Source organism: Carassius carassius, chromosome 12 (genome assembly GCF_963082965.1).
Source record: "Carassius carassius chromosome 12, fCarCar2.1, whole genome shotgun sequence".
Classification (NCBI taxonomy): domain Eukaryota; kingdom Metazoa; phylum Chordata; class Actinopteri; order Cypriniformes; family Cyprinidae; genus Carassius; species Carassius carassius.
Genome location: NC_081766.1, coordinates 1,590,076 through 1,609,871, shown reverse-complemented (window position 1 = coordinate 1,609,871; position 19,796 = coordinate 1,590,076). Strand labels below are relative to the sequence as shown.

The 19,796-nt window shown below is 40.3% G+C and overlaps 1 protein-coding gene across 1 annotated transcript in view; it reads right to left on the bottom strand.

Moving 5' to 3' along the window:
• Positions 1–19,796, bottom strand: part of LOC132155359 (neurocan core protein-like) — a 74,187-nt gene that overhangs the window by 4,661 nt on the left and 49,730 nt on the right. The window contains exons 9-11 of the mRNA XM_059564236.1: positions 19,173–19,277; positions 3,251–3,364; positions 271–429 (exon numbers count right to left, since the gene is read on the bottom strand). Of these exons, the coding sequence (XP_059420219.1) occupies positions 271–429; positions 3,251–3,364; positions 19,173–19,277 (378 nt within the window). The remainder of the gene's footprint in view (positions 1–270; positions 430–3,250; positions 3,365–19,172; positions 19,278–19,796) is intronic.

Here is a 19,796-nt window from a genome sequence, read left to right as displayed (position 1 = left end):
TGTTTTGACATATACAAGCTGTGTTTGTATGTGTATTTGGATGTGTATGTATGTACATATATATAAACACACTATTTCTATTAATTATTTATTAATTGATTTTTTTTAATATTTATATATATATATATATATATATATATATATATAATTCTTAATTATTTATTAACTTTGTTATAGCATATACAGTATATTTATATATATTTATTTATTTATTATTATTTTTTATTTATTTATTTATTTAAAATATAAATTCTGCAGCTTGAGACGGGCCGTTAAGGAAGTCCTGCTCCATGGAGGAAGTGATGCTGGTCAGGTGACTGCTGTGCTCCCTGCAGTCTTTCTCTGCGTCCTCCCAGGTGTGTCTGCGAGGAAACAGACGATAGCAGTGACCGTGAAACTTCTTCCAGCCATGTTCACAGTCCTCTGTGTCTGGAGACAGAAAAATAGACATCACTGACAGGGTTATTATTTTTAATTCCAGCCACAAGATACCTTTTATATATATTTTTTTAAAAGTAAATAGAAACCTCTAATCTCACAATTCAGACTTTTTTTTCTTTGCAATTATGAGTTTCTGTCTTGCAATTACAAGTTTATCTCGCAAAATGTAAAACATAATAATAATAATAATAATAATACTTCTGAATTGTAAGATAAATTTGCAGTCAAAAAAAAAAAAAACTATGTAAAGAGATGTCATCTCAGAATCAGGGGGGGGGGGGGGGGTTGGGGGAGCAGAATTGCAACATGTAAACTCAAAATTGCATGATTTTTTAAAAATTTATTTCTTGCAATTCTGAGAAAAATTCAACAACTAAAATTCAACTGGAAACAGAAAATATAAAAACCAATTCAAAATATTAATAAAAGAAGGTCTCGTATCATCCTGAAGGGGTTTATTTTGTGATAAAAACCAATTGACAGAACATTATCCTGCTTATTAAATATAGTAAATGATTGGAGTGTAGAAAAAAAGCCTGAAATACACAGGGACTCTTATTTTGAAATATATATGCTTTAATTCTTCCAGCTGCTTATTTAAATAGTTGAGGGTGATATAATTTTCACTTTTCAAAACCATATTACTCTTACGAAATACATGCAAGGTATTGCTGAAAGTGCAATATGCTAATTTTATAAACTTGCCTACTGCAAATGCAATTTATTAATTTTGGCAATAAAGTAAAGGGGGAAGTGAAGTCTACGGCTCACATTTATGAATTTAAGACTGTAAAGAACCCATGCCTGTATATAAAAAAAAATTCTGAACTCATATGATGATATTATGTTTCAAAAGTCTTTATCTCTGATAATCCTCGACTTTTTTGTTTTTGCCCCAACAGCATCCATTAACATTCACTTCTGAGTTAATTTTGCAGTTTCTGTGGAAGAGGTTAGTTAAGAGTTAGTAAACCATGCAAGAATTGACATAAACAAAGACACTAAAAACAGCAAAGAAAAATGAATGGATGCTATTCATCTTGGAACTGGTTAAAAGAAACCTTTAAGAAATGCAAGTGAGTGAAAAAGACTTTCCGAGGTAGACTGTTGTGCTCTATGGGAAACATCTCAGATTAAACACGAACATGCAATAGACTGTGAAATGAATGTTCATCAGCTACAGATGCTATATAAATCTCTACAGCAGCATGAAGCATCTTCTAAATGCATGCACAGTAATACATCTGATACAGCGCTGTGACATCACACTTGTGTGAAGTGCAGTTCTGTGCCATCAGCCAACGGCATTATTAGCGGTAATGCATCATCGTTAAAGTCGCTGTCACTATGGGATGCAGAGGAGGTCTGAGGAGTCTGCAAAACCACTGAGATGAGTGCCACAGTGTGTTACAAAGAGAGAGAGTGTGGTCAACATAATGAAGTATGCACACCACACCTCAAACGTTGTAAAACACTAATGAGAGGAATGAAAAGACCTGGTAGAATACCTCGCTGGACTCGCCACTGTTTGTTTTCTTTGCTTATATTAATAGCTGACTCCATTCACATTGCTATTTTACTTATTTGACCGATTTTTGCACAATGTGAATTAGACATACTGTATGCAAATTAATATTAATATGAAAGATTTTAGATTTTTGTGAATATTAAGTATTTGCAGGATATTAATAAATATGCGATATTAATTAGGCTGATTTTTGCATGATAAAAATATGTATATGTAAATGTATTATATAAATTGTTGCATATTGCATAAGCAATATGTTAATTAGATTTTTGCACAGTGCAAATATGCATACAAAAAATACAGTATGCAAGATATAACTAGATACGACATAAGCAATGTATTAATTTCACAGATTTTTTTGCACAGTGTGAATACACTACAAATGCAATATTTGCAAGCTATTAGTGCACATTGCATTGCAATATATTAATTTGACTTATTTATGCACAATGCAAATATGCATACGCAGTTTATGCAAGTTATTACTATGTACTGCATTGGCAATTTGTTATTCATTTGACAAATTTTTGGACATTGTGAAAATTGAATATTTGAAGATTTTATTTGCATATGCAATATTAATTTAACAGATTTTTGCACAATACAAATATGCCTATGCTATATATTAATATGAGTATTTTGCACATGCAAATATGCAATTTTTACATAAAACTATTACATGCATATCCTGACAACCAGCTATGGAGTTCTTTCCTCTGTAGGGGGCATTATTTTAGAGAGACCTTACATGTCAGTTTTAAGTCTGGATGTCCTGCGAGCCATATGCACAATACAAATATGCATATGCAATATATTAATTTGACTTATTTTTGCACAGTGTGAATATGCATAAGCAAGACATTTCATACTTTATATGCAATATGTTAATTTTATAGATTTGCATCTTGCATATGCAATATATTAATTTCATGTAATAAAGTAAAAGAAGTAGTGATGTTTATGGCAGTTAGAGGCTTGTTAGAGTAAACAGCTTCAATTCCCTTTTTATTTTACAGAAATTTTGTATAGTTCATTGTATGCATCATTTATCAGCTTCATGTAATTTAATATATCATATATGCATATCTGCATAGAATTAGAAATGGTGCATAACTAAGTCAATAATGCAGAGTGAAGCAAGTAATATTAGCAAATAAAATAGACTTTGGCAAACAAATGTTTGTTCCACAAGCTTCAATTTGAGTCGGGTTGCAGGAAATCATCAGATGGAGGGATGTTTGCAGATGTTTCTGAGCTAATGTTTAGACTCGGGTGTCTCACCTCTCTCACATCGATCTCCGCTGTAACTCGGCAAACAGAGACACACATACGAGTCCTCTTTATCGATACAGGTGCCGCCGTTCTCACAGGGGTTCGACTGACACTCATCCACATCTGAAACAGAGTTAGAGCGCATCACTGAGGAGTCTCTCTGTGTCCCAGAGCAAAACTCAGCACTTCTTTTTAAATATTAACTTGCTCTCAGATGTTTCTCCCAAAGTTCCCTTAGTAGGAATAAATTATACACAGTAGGATTACACAGGCCTTTCCTCTGTAAAAACACAGACTTCAGCAGACATCGGCATACATTTGTATATGCATAAACAAACCCATTTTGTTGTTATTGTAAAGTAAAACTATATAAAAAAATAAAGCTGAAATAATGAAATATAATAAATAAAAATAAAATTATATAATAAATAATAAATAAAAATATAATAAATAAATATCAGATAAAAATTCAAAAGTAAAAAACACTTAAAAGGAATTTTATAAAAATTATTACAATTAGAAAAACGAATAACTTGGTTAATAACTTAAATAAAAATAAATTAAAGCTATATATATAACAAAATTAAAAAAAAAGAAGATTCTGACCTAAAAACTAATAAAAGTGACAAAAACACATGAAAAATCATCAAATATACAATGACACAGACACTAGGGAAATTCATGCATTCTTTTTCATCACACAGTAATGTAATATTACACACTTAATCTTTTAATTACTTCTGTATGTCATAATTGACATAAGTTTAATAGGGATGGCACTAGTTCTTTAATATGCATTTTCAATTAATCTGCTATCTTTAGTTATTTTTAGTACTAAAATAACTAAAACTAAATACTATAAAGATATAAAAAAAAAAAAAAAATGGCAAAACAGCAAAATGACAAAAACTTTAGGTAAAAAATACAATAAAGTGTATAAAATGAAAACAGAAAATATAAAAATAAAATCAAAACAAAAACTAAAATAGTACGTCAACACTAAAACATCACGGGAATATAGTGCACACATCATATAGACTATTAAATGTTGTTTTAAGTGCATAACAAAAAAAAAAAAACATTTGTCATTTGAAATAAAAATAATCAAATATTAAAATTTAAACATTTTATTTCAGCTATACTGTAGTTCCCTATCTGTCGGTCACTACGAGTTATGTCGAACGACATATGGGGTCTCACTTGGGAGGCCAATCATCTCTGAATTTAAGAGAAAACGCCAATGAAAATTGGCTAGTGGATTTAACATACCTGAGCCACTCCCCGTGCCAACGGGTATAAATAGTGCGACAGGTGCATCCACTCATTAGATCTTTGCTTCGGAGCCGAGTGGTTGTATGAAAGCTGTTATACTCCACAAAGCCATTCATCTGCTGTGTGTCGGGAAGTTGTTCTGGTTGGCGGTATGGCGCAAACAGTGGTGTCCCTTTCAGTGATTCCCCTGGGCGCTTCAACTAAGAGAGCAGATTTCCTAAAAGAGCAAATCACGGACGATTCGCGTCTTTTTAAAGACGCCGTTTCGTTCGCGTCCTTCTGGATGCGGTCGTTTCCTGTTCTCTGACAACGGCCATGAGCGTTGTCTTCCCTGTCTGGGCATTTAGCATGCTGAAGGCGCGTTCGTGGATGGTTCATGTGAATGCACCGCCCAGCCCTGAGTGCTCATGGCTGTTCGGTTGGTTCTCGGTGTAGAGCGTGGCTCACAACCACGTTTTGCTCTGGTTCCTTTCTTCCCGGATGTGCATGGGGAAGTGATGTAGTCGTGGATGGCCCCTTTTTACGGCCGGAAGCAGCTCATTTCGTTCCTCCGTCCTCACTACCCTCGATGGCGGGGCAGCTAGGGGTATGTCGGCATTCCCCAGCAGGAGAGTGCGATTGCAGTGCACTTGTGTCCGCAAAACGCCGCCACTGGGAGGAATAGTCCGCGCCTCTCACCCAAGGCCAAGCTCTCGCTGCCAAGGCTTACAGTGCTGCGGGCCAAGCTGCCTTTACCCTGCATGCCATGGCTATCCTGCAAACTCACCAAGCCAAGGCTTTAACAAATGCACGAGGGTGCTTCGAAAATGTGTCGCTGCGCACTATCCATATCCCCGGGGAGCTCAATCGTGCAGCCGACGCGCTCACACAACAGCTCACCTTTCCCGGGGAATGGCGACTCCATCCCTAGACGGTCCAGCTGATCTGGAGTCGATTCGGAGAAGCCCAGGTAGACCTGTTCGCTTCCCATGAGTCCTCCCACTGCCAGCTGTACTATTCCCTGTCCCAGGCCCCCCTGGGCACGGATGCACTGGCACACAGCTGGCCTCGGGCTCTACACGAGTATGCGTTTGCTCGCACAGATGCTGTGCAAGGTCATGCAGGACGAGGAACAGTTCCTGTTGGTTGCGCCTTACTGGCCCACCTGGACCTGGTTTTCTGAACTCATGATCTCGTGACAGCCCCTCCCTGGCACATCCCCCTGAGGAGGGACCTCCTCTCTCAGGGGCTTGGCACCATTTGGCACCCGTGTCCAGATCTTTGGAACCTCCACGTGTGGCTTCTGGACGGGACGCGGCAGACCTAAGTGATCTGCCACCAGCGGTGGTAGACACTATCACTCAGGCTAGAGCCCCTTCTACGAGGCAGCGCTCCTGGTCGCGCTCACTTACATCAGAGGGTCGTGACCTCGAAGCATTTTCGGTAAGTGAAGAGTGCCTTGTGTTCGTGCCGGCCTACTCTCACGTTGTCCTGAGACCCGGCCTGGATACATGCCCAAGGTTCCCACCAATCCCTTCTGAGACCAGGTGGTGAACCTGCAAGCGCTGCCCCTGGAGGAGGCAGATTCAGCCTTGGCGTTGCTGTGTCCCGTAAGAGCGCTTCACATATACGTGGAGCGCACCCAGAGCTTCAGAAGTTCTGAGCAGCTCCTGGTCTGCTTTGGAGGTCAGCAGAAGGGGAAGGCTGTCTCCAAGAAGAGCCGTGCCCCCTGGGGGTGAATGCCACTCCACACGGAGAGTGGCCTCCTCCTATGCGCTGGCGCACCGCGCCTCTCTGGTAGACATCTGTCGAGCTGCGGGCTGGGCGACACCTAACACCTTCGTGAGGTTTTACAACCTTCGTGTTGAGCCAGTTTCTTCCCGTGTGATGGGTAACAGGTAAATTGGCGGGAAGGGCTGGCTGGGTGTCATGCTTGCTGTGCCATTCCCCCTAACACAGGGATGCGAGCGCCTTTCTTCTCCCAGTAGAGTTCCCCGGTTGGCGCACCCTGGTTGAGCATCCTCCAGCACCCTCGGCAGTCAGACTTGGTGGAGCAGTCTGTCGCCAGGCCCAGTACTGGTGTTAGCATGCCCGGAGCTCTGGTCGGCCCCTGTACTGGGCTAGGTGTCCATATGGCTTGATTCCCTACAGGTAATCCCATATGTGTATTTTTCCATTGTAAGGTTTCCCTCTCGGCAAACCCGTTTCTTCCCTTGACAGACCCGTTCTGTCAGTCTCTTCTGGCAGCCGTTCCATCCCTACTCTAAGGTAGGACCTGCCGCAGAGACCCCTTCTATATGTAGTACTGCCCCCTGGGTCAGTCCATATCAGTATCTCCACATGTCACCTCCCTACGGGTAGCATGTGGTCTCCGTAGCGGCCTGTTCCTAGGCTCGCTTCCCCATTGTCTTACCAAGCTGAAAGAACAAATAGGGAAGATTTGAAGCAATCTTTCACCGAAGGTTGAAATCCCTTCCATTAACTTTATGTGGGCGGAACAGCAGCGTGGCCTTCTCCAGCAGCGAGGTACTCACCCTTTGGCCCCTTCGGTAGCAAGGTCAGTGAATTTGCGCTGGGGCTTTGGGAAGGTAACATAGCTTAAGCATAGCTTTTGGGGCACGCCACGGCTTGCCGACAATTGCAGCGCCACAGGGTTGTGATGGTGTTCAGGTTGAGGCATTTTCCATAGGACCCCATATGTCGTTCGACATAACTCGTAGTGACCGACAGATAGGGAACGTCTCGGTTACGTACGTAACCCATGCCACAACCTTGAACCGGTCACTGTTGCCGGGACACATTCTCGGCTCCTCAGCGTAAAACCTAATGAGTGGATGCACCTGTCGCCCTATTTATACCCGTTGGCACGGGGAGTGGCTCAGGTATGTTAAATCCACTAGCTAATTTTCACTGGCGTTTTCTCTTAAACTCAGAGATGATTGGCCTCCCAAGTGAGACCCCATATGTCGTTCGACATAATGTCTCCATTCCCTCCATCAGGGAACGAGGGTTACGTACGTAACCAAGACGTTTCTAAGGCAAAATATCTCATTTTCATTTAGTTTTAGTTATATAACTAAAACCAAGTAAAATAAATAAAAAATAATAATTAATACAATAGTCATATAAAAAAAAAAAAACTAATAAAAATTAAAAAAAAAACTAAAACTTTAACAAAAATTTAAGTGAAAACAAAATATAAAATAAATAAATAAAACCTGTTTAAAATAGTGTATCAATGGTACTAAAGCAGCACTGAATAAAGTGCACATGTGAAGACTATATGTGACTCTGGAGCACAAAACAAGTCATAAATGTCAATAAAGCAAAATAAATAATCTTTCCATTGATGTACGGTTTATTAGGATCGGACAATATTTGTTTGAGATACAACTAATAGAAAATCTGGAATCTGAGGGTGCAAAAAAAATCTATCCAAAGTTATCCAAATTAATTCTTAGCAATGCATTACTGTTCAAAAATTACATTTTGATTTATTTACGGTAGAAAATTTACAAAATATCTTTACTTAAAATCCATAGTTTTGAACCATACAATGTATTTTTGGCTATTGCTACAAATAAACGACTTAAGACTTATGTTGTTTTTACAGCGTAAGAGAATAAATCTCTGTCACTGCATGGAAAAAGAGCAGCTCTGAAGAAGAAATCAAGACATGCAGGTTTGAAGCAACATGATGAACCTTTTTTTGCATACAGGATTACTCGCCAGCAGTTTATAGGACATTAATGCAGACGTTTCTCAATATAGCAAACACTTCTTAGGCTCGGGGTTTGTCAGGATTGCAAAAAAAGTTATCATCAGAGGAGCTTAAAAAGATGAAGCTGAAAGACTGAAAAAGTTTGTGTAGCACGTCTGTCACAAAGCCCCGAACTGCTGCTCATAAACTTCTTAAAGTTTTTAGGCTTTAAGTGGATATCAGACGAGCAGAGGATCATGGGAAGGCTGTATTCAGAGCTCAGGCTGTTTTAAGAAACATAATGCTTCATGGATTTGATCGCCGTGTGACTGGAAGAAAATTAAGCCTGATTAATGTATTATAAACATTATTTTTTATGACAATTAAGGATCCCTCTTCAAATACTCATTACTATAAAGTGTAAAAATAATTACACACGCACACACATATATATATATATATATTTATATGGATTTAAATATTTGACTAAAATATTGATTCATATTAAATCAAAAATCTACTGTATTGCATTACATTTTTTAATTTTTATTACCATATGAGAACCAAATGATCCACTAAAGCAAAAAAAGGGAATACAAAATAATTTCAAAAATTACATATAGAGGGATAAGGTCATAAAAAACTATCAATTCAAAATAATAGTGATAATAAAAACAGAAAACATAATTTATGCAATATCGGTTAAACTAATTGTATTTATAAAATATACTTGAATAATAATAATAATAAATAAATAAACAAAGCACAATGTTAAAGCAATCCTTTTTATTATAACTGAATTACATGCCAATTCATAAATTACAAATTAATTAATAACTAATACAAAAATGTATATACATAAGTAAAATAAATACAAATTAATTAAATTAATTAATTAAAAACGAAAACAGAAAATATAAAAAATATCTAATAATAAATACATAATTTTAAATAAAGCACAATTAAATAAATTAAATAAATTCTATTTATTATAAGAGTTTATAAATATAAATAACACATTTATTAATAAGTAATGTTAAAAATGTACATTTATTAAAAATAATAACAAAAACTAAGAAAAATAAATACAAATTAATAAATACTATAAAGACATTAAAAACGAATAAAAATATCAAAAACAAAACAAAATAACTAAAACTTTTGAAGTGGAAACAGAAAATATAAAAATAAGATGAAATGATGAATACATAATAATAAATAAAGCACAATATTAAATAAATTATGTTTATTAAGATATTCATTCAACAAATTACTAAATAATAAATTAATAATATAAAACGTGAATATTCATATAATTGTTGATGAATATTTATAATATTATAAACTAATAAACATAAAATAAAAATTACTAAAACTAAGTAAAATAGATAAAATACAAAAAATTAGGTATATAAACGATGTGCTTGTTTGTAGAGTAAAGCACAAAAATAAATACAAATGTTTTATGTAAAGAAAAATTTTTTTTAAATAACTTTTTTCGAATAAATTAATTTTTGAAAACATCCACCTCTAAATATCATTTTCAAATAAGTGAACAGCATTTGACCATTTTACACACTTGATTTCCATCTCATCAAGGAAAAGTACCTACTGAGGTCATATCCTGTTTCTTAACGACTAGAAAGGTGCTTCCGCTCTTCATGAATATTTAAATCAGCTCATAAATTATGCAGATGATTCACCGATGAGCCTCTGAAGAGTTTCCCTACCACTGCTCTGCTCACATCTCAGTCCTAAACACACATCTACAGCATATACTTGCTCAGAGAGATGAAAACACACACACAAACCAATCTTTCTTCTGTTGAACAGAAAGAAAACTTCATTCCCACACAATGACAGACTGTCATCACCTTTTGTTTTTCACAGAAGAAAGTCAGTCGTAAAGATGCGGATGAACCATTACATCCATAAATACCTACCGTACAATAGATCATATATTATAACTTAAATAAAAAACAAAATGAGTATTATAATAAGTATTCAAACAAATAAAGCTAAAAAAAGCTTTTAATTACTTAATATTTATAATTAATAATAATAATAAAGTACAATGTAAATAAAATAGTTTATTATAATATAATTGCATATTTATGAATGAACAAATAACTACTAATTATTAAATTAAAACTAAGATTTAAATAAATTAAAACTAAAATTTAAATAAAATAAAGCTAAAAAAGCACATAAAATTACTAAAACTGAAACTAAAAATATTAAAATAAAAGCTAATTCAAAACATTAATAAATACTATTAATAAAAACATAACACTGTACTTTGTTACCATATGAGAATCTATATATGTATTATTTAATTGCTTAATAATAATAATAATAATAATAAATAAAGCACAATATAAAAAAATGTTTATTATGACATAATTGCATATATATGAATTAACAAATAACTATTACTAGTTAATAAATTAATAATTAATAAATAATAAATTAAAACTTAAATTTAAATAAAATAAAGCTAAAAAAGCACATAAAATTACTAAAACTGAAACTAAACTGAAAATATAAAATAGAAGCTAATTCAAAACATTAATAAATACTATTAATAATAAAATAACACTGTACTGGATGATCATTAGGAGACAAAGTTGAACATTTTCTTCTAGTTATAAATGCAGATTTTATGACATGAGTATGATTTTTAAAGGAGTCATACCCTCGTATTACCTTGGATACCTACTGCTGTATTATAGTCTTTCAGGCCCTTCTAAAAAAGAAAAGTGGAAAAAAAATAAACACATAGCTCCTCAGACCAGTGGCGCCCCCAGAAAATGTTAACAGGGGTGGCCAAATGAGGCCACAGTAAATTTTGGGGGTGGCACCTTAAAATAAAGAAAAAAAAAATAAGGGTTTGCAATATAGACAAAAAGTTATATCTCTGTGAGTTCTAGGATTTTATCGATAACGATAATTACACTATTTTGCTGAGTGTTATTGTGCTGATATCTTATTTTTAATTGTGCAGACACCTGAGTTTTTTTTTTTTTTTACCTTTACACTATTGTTTCTAAAAGTGTGCACCATATTTTACGTCAAATACTTGCATTTGGGCTGTTACCAAGCAAATGCAATCAGTATCAACAAAATTGATCTTTGCAATGTAGATAAAACAGAAGCTGCATCTGAAGTGCCATTTAGATGTTTTTACACACTGTTTAATGCAGCTCCGTGGAACATGGAATACTTTAACCTGCAGTTACAAATGAACAAATAATGTTTTGATATTTTAAAGATAAAACATTGAAAACTGATGTTTGAAATTATTTAAAACATGAAAAGGTTCCATTAAATGTGAAATTAAAACCGCCAATAGGTGGCAGCGAGTCACTGTTAATAAGTGAGTCATTGCGATTGAACCGAATCATTTAAACTGTTCATTCATTCAGGAACGAAACACTTTAATGTTGCTCAGACAGGGTTTGCCCTGACCAATTTGCTGCCCTAGGAAAGATTTTACCTGGCGCCCCATGCATCACAGCCCATTTCACCCTGTCATTGTGTTCATGATTTAGCATATATATATATATATATATATATATATATATACACACACACACACACACACACATTACAGCAGAACTGTTTCCAACACTCATAATAAATCATCATATTAGAATGATTTCTAAAGGATAATGTGATAGACCGGATGTCACATGTGACACTGAAGAATGGAGTAATGATGCTGAAAATTCAGCTTTGCATCACAGAAATAAATGATACTTTAAAGTATAATAAATTGAAAACAAATTATTTTAAATTGTAATAATATATCACAATATTACATTTTTTTCTGTATTTTTGATCAAATAAATGCAGGCTTGATGAGCAGAATAAACTTCTTTCAAAAACATTAAAAATAGTAATGTTTCCAAACTTTTGGCTTGTACTGTATCCCCTGCACAACTGTAGAGTAAAACATTAATAAAAAAGTGATAATAAAAAATGAGTCTTAAAACTGACATGATTGTACAAAATCACAGTCTGGGGACTCAGAACTCAGAACAACTGCTAACATTAAGTTTAAGGTAAAAATAACTGCCATGAAATTATAGTATCTTACTCCTATGCAATAAATTGTTCTTTCACTACATCTCTTTACCTCTGTCTGTATCCTCTTCTCTTCTTTTTGGCACTGTATCTATCGCAGACTATGCTCATTTATAATGTGTCATGTAAATTCGGCCTTCCGTCACAATCAGGAAACTTTCACCGTGTCTAGAACTGGCGCGAGCTGCCAGGCCCGTTTCTACGAGCTGTGTGTTAACAAAAGCAGTGCTGTCTACATTGGATGCGGCGTCGCGCACGCTACACAACAAATTACCAACAACTGATCGTGCGCGCTCTGTTTCTGACGCACTTCAAGCACTCGATGGATAGGGGAAGATTGAATAGCCGGACTTTTTTTTTTTTTTTTGCTTTATTTGGTAGTATTTCGAATTAATGGTTTTTAAATAGTAGCCTATTATAAAAAAAAATTCACTGGTTCACTCATTCTTGCGCCCCTATGGATGAATGGCGCCCTTAGCATTTGCCTATACCGCCTATGCCGCGGGCCGGCCCTGTGCTCAGAGACGCAAAACTGTGGCTGCAGCAGGTGCTGCACTTTTTTTCACTTCTTAAACTATTGTGAATATACATTTTGCATTTAAATTAACAGGACCCACTGTAAATAATCCTAGGGGTGGCCGCAGGGGTGGCCAGAGTTTATACAGGGGTGGCCGTGGCCACCCCTGGCCACCCCTTGGGGGCGCCCCTGCCTCAGACCCTTATCTCTGTAGGCATTATTGTCTCGCGAGATCTGATGCGATATTTTGGCTGTCGTGGACGGTCATTATAATAATGCAAATGAGGGGCACGTTGATTGGTTGCAGGAAGGAGGGGGGTTGACACCGCAGGTAACGCTTTAGCATATCATTACAAACTGACATCATGGCGCAAGTTGTGAATGAACGCGACCGGCTTCCCGGCCAGTTTATAAGTATGAGGCGCCGTTTAGGGCTTAAATCAAACTTCATTCACGCACACATATGAAACACGCTTGCATATATACTAAGTACTAGTCACACATACATGTATATGAACTATCTACGCACATAAAGTTACTCATATGAGACGTGAGCACAGCACACACACACAAATATAAGACGAGCACTCAGCACACACACACAAACTAGACGGCGCCTCATATATAAGCGTTAGGCAATAAATAAACAATAACCGAATTCATGATGATCTCAGTCATGTGTTTTTTGCAAAGTACGTTAGCAGCCATTCCCCCATACCTCGAAGCTAATACTCCTGCCAGAGTTGTGCCTGGACGCGTTCATTGAACGATAATTCATGAACTCGTTCATGTTTTGGACTGAACTGAACGTACCGCATTACTGCCTGATGAACGTTACTGTGAACTCGTTCATTCTGGTGTCTGTGAACGCAACGCTCTCTCAGTTTAACTTCGTTCAGTAGGATGCCAGATTTCTATAAAGCCTTCTAGGCGAAAACCCACCGTAAACCGGCCTTAATATGTAGCGGAAAAAACACCCAATCTGGCAACACCAGACTCTCTTGTTCAAACGCGTTCATCAAAATGAACAAATCTTTTTTCGAGTCATTTCGTTCATTTAAGGGGCTTTAAATGTTACTATTAACTGGCAAATTCCCCGAACACATCAACCTACGCAATCTTGATCATATTCTGAATTAAGAAATCATTATAATGCAGTCAAAAGTCCGTTTTAGCAGTCCGTTTACAGGGAACATAAATAATTACTTCACCTCCAGTCTTTCGTTTATTTGTCTAGTGACAGACGCAATAGCATACAATAGCCGCATTAGCAGTTATGCTGTTTGTTACACACAGTAGAGCAATAAAAACACAGTCTTACCGTTTCAATTGCAGGCAATTTTGTTGGAATGGCGCTTTTCCCGAGCTTCGATGCCAACTTCGCCTGATATTGCCCCAAATTTGTGAAGGATTTCGGCGTACAATGTTTAGCACAAACACGTAACAATAAGCCAGTGGAAGGGTTGAAGGAACCGCGTCATTAAAAATGAATTTAATCCACTGGTCTCTGATAGCTAGGTCCGTTCTTGGTAGAGAAACATCTCGGTTACGTATGTAACCTTGGTTCCCTGAATAGGGAACGAGATGCTGCGGTGACGTCACCACGTATGGGAACACCTTCGGTGTGACGAATGTCTGAAGCCCTATTCCATCCCGCCAATCCTATTGGCCAAATAGCGCGTGGCACCGCCCAGCATGCGTAGGCATATATATACCTGGTGCCGCGCGCCATTTACCTCAAATTTCATGACGAAGAAGAGAAGAAAGCTATCAAGGTATGGCACAGCCAGAACCGCAGCATCTCGTTCCCTATTCAGGGAACCAAGGTTACATACGTAACCGAGATGTTCCCTTTCATAGGTCACTTCGATGCTGCGGTGACGTCACCACGTATGGGAACGCTATACCATCACGCCTGACGTACCTGATAGCTTGGATCCAAGGAAGCATCTGCTCAAGCGGAGAGAACCCGGGAGCCAGGAGCCATCCTCACATCCAGACTGTAAGACCTGATAAAAGTGCTCGGTGAGGACCAGCCTGCCGCAGCACAGATATCATTCAAAGAAGATCGACTGAGAAAGGCTTGAGAAGAAGCCACTGCTCTTGTGGAATGACCTTTTACTCCTAAGGGCGAAGCGAGTCCGCGCGCCTCATAGGCCAAGGAAATAGCCTCCACCAGCCAATGGGACATGCGCTGTTTCGTAACTGCATGGCCCTTATTCTTATGTCCAAAACAGACAAACAGCTGGTCAGACTCACGCCATGGGGCAGTGCGATCCACATAAGTCTTCAACGCCCTCACAGGGCAAAGACTTAGATCTCCAGACTCTGTCGCAGCAGGAGAAAAAGCCTCCAGGACCACCTGCTGAAAATGAAAAGGATTAGACGCGACCTTAGGAACATAATTAGGCCTAGGTCGCAACAACACTTTCACAGAGCCTGGTGCAAACTCCATGCACGAGGGTGAGACAGAGAGAGCCTGTAAATCCCCAACTCTTTTAAGGGAGGATAAAGCCATGAGAAGAAGTGTCTTTAGAGTCAGGAGCTTATCCGATACAGTTTCCAGGGGCTCAAACGGATGCCCTGACAAACCCAGTAACACAATGAATAAATCCCATGAAGGAACTCGCACAGGGCGGAAAGGTCTCAACCGTCGCGCACCCTGTATAAAGCGAGAAACCAGTGGATGACGACCCACTGAAACACCACCTATATGCTCATGGTGAGCTGAGATAGCTGCCACATAAACCCTCAGGGTGGCTGGTGTCAATCCCTCCGAAAAACGGTCTTGAAGAAACTCCAGTACTGAAGCCACAGGGCAGTAAACTGGATCCACATCATGAGTTTCACACCATGTCATAAACAGTTTCCACTTGAAAGCATATAAGCGTCTCGTAGAAACTGCTCTAGAGTTCAGTATAGTCTCGGTAGTTTCAGCAGAAAGACCGGGACATATCAACTCACTCCGCTCAGAGGCCACGCCCACAGGTTCCACAGATCTGGCCTCGGATGCCAGATCCATCCCTGTGCTTGTGATAATAAATCCCGTCTGAGGGGAATCTCCACCGGAGAGCCCGCTAACAGATTGATGAGATCCGCAAACCACGGCTGTGTGTGCCATCGCGGAGCCACCAGCAACAGCTGTCCCACTCTGTCCCGCCGTATTCTGCATAATACCGCTGGGACCAGTTGAATCGGAGGAAACGCATACAAACTGGTCCTGGGCCAGCTGTGAGCTAGCGCATCCAGACCCAGGGGTGATGGAGGGCATAGGGAGAACCATAGCGGGCAATGCGTAGTCGTGCTCGACGCGAATAAATCCACTTTCGCTTCCCCGAAAATATGCCATAGGTGATTCACCGTTTGGGGGTGTAATCTCCATTCCCCTTGTTCCAGAGCCTGCCTGGATAGTAAATCCGCTCCGAAGTTCAGTCGTCCGGGGATGTGAACAGCCCGGATCGACAGAAATCTGTCGTGAGACCAAAGAAGAATACGCCTCGCCAGTCTGCACAGAGGGCGAGAACGTAATCCTCCCTGATGGTTCAGATAAGCCACGACCGCAGTGTTGTCCGTTCTGAGAAGCACATGACGGCCGGTCAGTAGACTCGAAAAATACTGGAGAGCCAGAAAAACCGCCATTAATTCCAATTTGTTTATGTGCCAGCTGCTTTGTGCCGCTGTCCACACTCCGTGGGCTGGGCGCCCCTGACAAACAGCTCCCCACCCGGTCAAAGACGCATCTCAGGCGTTGCATCTCGTTGTACGTAATCCTGAAATGTGTCCACGGCAGGAATTAGGCCAACAGATTGAGCATCGGGCTCTGCCGCTAGTGAAACAACGGCAGCTGTGCGAGCCGTCATGACGGGCCGTTCGATGACGACCCTTTGAAGCGCTCCTCGAGCTCTGAAAACTGGATCGTGCATAGTGTCTGAGGAAGCGATTGGTGTTACAGTTCGCTCCAATGCTGTTCGAGGCGCTGTTTGCGGCGAAACAGTCAGGGTTTGAGCGTGGGGACTGCAATGAGAGTGTTGGATGCGCGAAAGCGGTCCAACAGCGCTCTCTAGCGGAGGGCACAGTCCCTGGCAGGCAGCGAAAAAATCAGGAGCTGCTGTTAGGTGCCCGAGAACGAGAGGCATTGGCCGTCGAACTCAGGTTCAACCTTTTCCGCTGGCGTTGTTGAGCCGGTGGAGCAACCCTAGTGCCCCAGTCCTTGCAAGGGGGCGCCATAGGTGAAGGCTCTTCCCGAGAGGGCACTCGCTGGCGGTGAGAGGAGGTTGAGCGAGAACGCGTGGGCGCCTGACGGCGTTCAACCTTTTAACAGCTCCGCTTGGTAGGCCTGAAGGACCGCCATAGAATGAAGCGAAGCAGCCGCTTGGCCAGCGGCCATATAGGATTTTCCCACTAAACTAGACGTGACTCGACACGCCTTCGAGGGGAGGAGGGGGCGGGACTTCCACGCCGCGGCCGAATTAGGTGCAAGATGTTCGGCGAGAGTCTCTTCCACCGGCGGTATCGCTGTATAGCCATGACTCGCCATACCCGAAATGGTGGCGAAATCCGCGGCCGCAGCGTTCGTGATGCGCACCGCAAACGGCTGTTTCCAGGACCTCGAAACCTCCTGGTGGAGGTCCGGGAAAAAGGGTAAAGGCCTCCGGGGCTGCGCAGGTGTCCGACTAGTTAGGAAACGGTCGTCCAGCTTCGAAGAAGGTTGGGCCTCGGCCTTTTCAACCTCCCATTCCAGCCCCAATGTAACCACTGCACGGGAAACCACATCCAACAGCTCACTGTAGGAGGGGGAAACACGCCTCTCCTGTCCACTAGGAGGGAGAGGGCTCGTGTCGGCCGCGAAGTCCTCGGACCCCGAGGCCGCAGTGGAAAGAACGTCGTCATCATGGCGGTCACAACCGAAGGAGATGGCACTACATGCCCCCGGTGTGGGCCGTAAATCCTCACAGGAAAAGACGACAGGTTCAAAAGAGCGAGCGATGTGGAGAGTAATTTTCCATCGCTGAACTGTCCTCGAACTCCATGTCACACGTGTCACCCCAAGCTATCACCTCGTGCGGTGCCTCTGCAGTCGCAGAAGTGGTGTGGCGGGGGTTAGACACGGCAACATCGGAGAACACATCTACCCTAGAGCGAAGCACCCTGAGTCGCAGGCCATCGCAATGGGGGCATGAAGAAAGGCCGCTAAGCACCTCCTGTGCGTGGTGTAAGCCTAGGCAAACTACGCACCTGTCATGAGTGTCCCCCTGAACGATGTACCTGGTACACGGGTCCTTGCACTTCTTGAAACTCATCGCGTCCGCGGAGAGGAGTATACTGCTCGTAGACGATCGCTGAGAACGCGAGACAATAGGGCACAGAAGATTCGCTTCGTACTGAAGGAATGAAATCTGAGGTAAATGGCGCGCGGCACCAGGTATATATATGCCTACGCATGCTGGGCGGTGCCACGCGCTATTTGGCCAATAGGATTGGCGGGATGGTATAGGGCTTCAGACATTCGTCACACCGAAGGTGTTCCCATACGTGGTGACGTCACCACAGCATCGAAGTGACCTATGAAAGGGAAACACATTTACATGTTGATTCTGGCAGTCAACCACAGAGCAACTCACGTGTGCACTAGTTCCAGCGTCTTTCTCGACTGAATATGAGGGGGAGAGGGGAAGGGCGAGCTTCCTGCTGTGGTGTCCATATATGGTATATCCTGCCCCGTCTTGACGTCAAGACGGGGAAGAAATCAAAATCTCGTATTTGAGTGCGCGTGCACGTGGGCTATTTTACAAACTCAGAATGAGAGCTGATAAAAACATCACAATAATCCACAGCACTCCAGTCCATCAATGAACATCTGGAGAAGACAAAAACTGAAACACATCCAGCATTCAGACGTTTTTAACTAAAATACGAGTCTATAATCCACTTCCTCCAGTGAAAAAGTGTTCTGGTCTGAATCAGGAGAGAAATCAGATCAAGCAGCGTTTAAACAGATCTAAACAAATATGTGTCTGGATTCTGATGTGAGAGACAACAGCAGATGCACTTTTTCACTGGAGGAAGTGTTATTATGGATTATAGACTCTATGTATTTGAGTTAAAAACGTTTTAATGCTGGATTTGTTTCAGTTTTTGTCTTCTCCAGATGTTGACTGATGGACTGGAGTGATGTGGATTATTGTGATGTTTTTAATCAGACTCTCATTCTGACGGCACCCATTCACTGCAGAGCATCCATTGATGAGACACTGATGCAATGCTACATTTCTACAAACCTGATGAAGAAACAAACTCATCCTGATCTTAAGGGTGAGGACATTTTCAGCCAATTTTAATTTTTGGGTGAACTGTTTTTAAACTCTGGATTCGCTCACCGATTTCACAGCTCTCTCCTGCGTAACCCTGCGGACAGAAGCAGCGGAAACCCTCTCCGTGAGGAAGACACGTCCCTCCGTGCAGACAGCTGCATCTGTCGTCCGCTGCAAAACACACACACACACACACACACACACACACAGTGACGCTCTGGAGGTGATCCATCACAATCTGTCTGTGTTTATTAAGCTGGCACACACTCGCAGACATATGTGACCCTCGCGACCCTCTGAAAGACGGCTACAGCGAGTCCTGAACGCCCTAATGAGAGTTTAGACACACATCAGCGAGGCTCAGGGACAAAAACATGCTAAATAAGTCCAGTTTTCCAAACATCATCAGTCTTACGTTAAAACACTGGCTAGTTATTGACAGAAAGGAGATCTGAACACTAATATCAGCAGAATAACAGTAATGCTCGACTTATGCATAACACATAACTACATAACAGTATATAAATGCAATAATTGTTTAGTTAAGATAATAACCAATGAATCAAAAGTGCAATATGGCTAAGTGCAATTATCAAATAAATATATGCACTACATGAACAAAAAAGAGAAGCTTTAAGACCTTAATGGTATAATGTTTGAAAATGATGAAATTAAATATTAGTATTTACA